This window comes from Mandrillus leucophaeus, unplaced genomic scaffold, assembly GCF_000951045.1.
Source record: "Mandrillus leucophaeus isolate KB7577 unplaced genomic scaffold, Mleu.le_1.0 Scaffold6, whole genome shotgun sequence".
NCBI classification, from domain to species: domain Eukaryota; kingdom Metazoa; phylum Chordata; class Mammalia; order Primates; family Cercopithecidae; genus Mandrillus; species Mandrillus leucophaeus.
In genome coordinates, this window is record NW_012106474.1 from 46950 (window position 1) to 49605 (window position 2656).

General features: G+C 62.5%; 1 protein-coding gene across 2 annotated transcripts in view; it reads left to right on the plus strand.

The window, feature by feature from the left end:
* The window catches only part of MYO1C (myosin IC), a 34871-nt gene that overhangs the window by 8095 nt on the left and 24120 nt on the right, over positions 1-2656 (plus strand). For both annotated transcript variants that reach the window (XM_011999588.1, XM_011999587.1), the window contains exons 2-4: positions 1106-1261; positions 1681-1796; positions 2332-2530. In XM_011999588.1, the coding sequence (XP_011854978.1) occupies positions 1106-1261; positions 1681-1796; positions 2332-2530 (471 nt within the window). The remainder of the gene's footprint in view (positions 1-1105; positions 1262-1680; positions 1797-2331; positions 2531-2656) is intronic.

Consider the following 2656-nt stretch of genomic DNA (forward strand, 5'->3'; position numbering starts at 1 on the left):
CGGGGCGGGGAGGACAAGCCTGGGAGGGGCAGGCCCCCGGCCCGGCCCGGAGTGACGCCCCAGGCCGGGAATCTGGGCCTTTTGTGGTCCGAGGACACCCGGCGGCCCCTTTGGGATCCACCCCCAGTCACCACCACCTTGTTCTTCCCTGACCCTGGATACTCTGGGTGTCCGTTTTCTGGAGCCCTGAGACCCTGTTTGGAGGGGGATCCATCTCAGCCCTGGTTGTGGGGCGAGGGTCTTGCTGAGCCCTCCAGTGGGACCCAGAGGCAGCTGGGCTCTCCATGGTAAACCCCCCCGTCCCCTGAGGCTTCTCAGGACTCAGTGGAGGAGGCGCCTGGGGAGTTCGGCAGCTGGAGGAAAGGGAGTGGCCCCAGCCAGGCGAGGGAGGCCCCCCTTCTGGAGTGGGTGGCTGAGCCCAGCTGGGGTGGGAGGCCCTCGGGGGAACCCCTCTGGTGTAGTCTGGGAGTAACCTCTTCCTTGGTGCGAGACGCTCTACCTGTGGAGATGTGGGTGGGTCGCGATGGGAGAGACGGCCCCACTCTGCCTGCGGAATTGACCCTGAGCCATTTGTCCTCCAAAGCACCTGTCACACGTGGCTCAGAGCTAAGGGACCTGAGGTCACCTGGTCTAACTCCTCCTCCTTGAGGAGGAAGCAGCCCAGAGAGAGGAGGGGCTTGGTCCAAGCTCCACAGAGCAGTCTTTCTGCTATTTCAAGGAGTTCCTTCTTGTGACCCGCTCCTTTCTCCACCCAAAACCAGCACCTCCCAGATTCTGCCCCCTGGTCCTGCGTGCGTCCGCGCCCTGTGTACACACCGGGCCCCAAGTGCTTCCTGTGGTCTCTGTTCTGTGCCCGCAGCCTCGGTGATCCCCGTGCTGCGACACCCGGACCCAGGCCCTCCACACCCGGCTTTCTGCACCCTGCCCACCGCACCCAGACCCTCCAAACCCAGGCCTTCCGCACCCATCAGGCTCATGTCCCATGTCCAGCCCTGAGTCCACAAGCCCCTGCGTTCCCTCTCAGTCCCACAGGCGCAGTGGAGGAGAAGTGGCCTTGCCTGGTCCCCCATGACTCTGACCCTCTTCTGTGGCCCATTCTCTGCAGGCCCTGGGCAGTGACGGGGTTCGGGTGACCATGGAGAGTGCGCTGACTGCCCGTGACCGGGTGGGGGTGCAGGATTTCGTGCTGCTGGAGAACTTCACCAGCGAGGCCGCCTTTATCGAGAACCTGCGGCGGCGGTTTCGGGAGAACCTCATCTATGTGAGGCCCTTGTGGGGAGATGGCAGGGGTGCTGGGGTCACAGACACAGGGCAGAGGGGAAGGAGACACCAGGGGTCACCAAGATAAACTGTTTTTTGTTGTTTGAGACGGAGTTTCACTCTTGTTGCCCAGGCTGGAGTGCAGTGGCGCGATCTTGGCTCACTGCAACTTCCTCCTCCCCGGTTCAAGCAATTCTGCCTCAGCCTCCAGAGTAGCTGGGACTACAGGCATGCGCCACCACGCCCGGCTAATTTTGTATTTTTAGTAGAGATGGGGTTTCTCCATATTGGTCAGGCTGGTCTCGAACTCCCAACCTCAGGTGACCTGCCTGCCTCGGCCTCCCAAAGTGTTGGGATTACAGGCGTGAGCCATTGCACCTGGCCCGGAATCAACTTTTGACCCTCTTCCCCCAACCCCAGACCTACATTGGCCCCGTCCTGGTCTCTGTCAACCCCTACCGAGACCTGCAGATCTACAGCCGGCAGCACATGGAGCGTTACCGTGGCGTCAGCTTCTATGAAGTGCCCCCTCATCTGTGAGTGACCCCAGCCCCTCCGGGGGCGACCCCTCTGTCTCCATCTGAAGTAACCCCACCCAACCCTTACTCTAAAATGATCCTGACCTCCTGCGCCACAGCTGTGAGGAATCCCACAGTTTCTCACCCCCCAGTGACCAGAGATGAGTGTCACAACTCAACTCCATCTGGGTGGGACTCAGTCCATACCCCAACTGGGAGTGGCCCCCCAATCTTAGTGACCTCTGAACCCCACCTGCGAAGACCCCCCCAACCCTACCTATGAGTGACTCCAGCCTCCACCTAAGTGACCTCCAGACTCCCACCTGTGAGATCATCTCAGTCCTCCCGCTGGCAGTGACGCCCATTCTCAGCTGTGACAGATCTCCCATGGTCCACACCTGCGAGGGACCCCCAGTCCCCATCCTCAGTACATCCTCAAGGGTATATTAGACTTCCACTCACGAGAGGACGCCACGCAGACGTGGGAGCGGGACTCCCTGTGGGGCTCCACTTGGCCCCCCTCCCCGAACTCCCTGACGAGCCTCTGCCCCAGGTTTGCCGTGGCCGACACTGTATACCGAGCACTGCGTACAGAGCGTCGGGACCAGGCAGTGATGATCTCTGGGGAGAGTGGGGCAGGCAAGACCGAGGCCACCAAGAGGCTGCTACAGTTCTATGCAGAGACCTGCCCAGCCCCCGAGCGCGGAGGTGCTGTGCGGGACCGGCTGCTGCAGAGCAACCCAGTGCTGGAGGTCAGGGGCCCAGAGAGGAGGCCAGTGCGGGAGGGGAGGGGCAGGGAGAGAAGGCCAGTGCGGGAGGGGAGGGGCCGGGAGAGGAGGCCAGTGCGGGAGGGGAGGGGCCGGGAGAGGAGGCCAGTG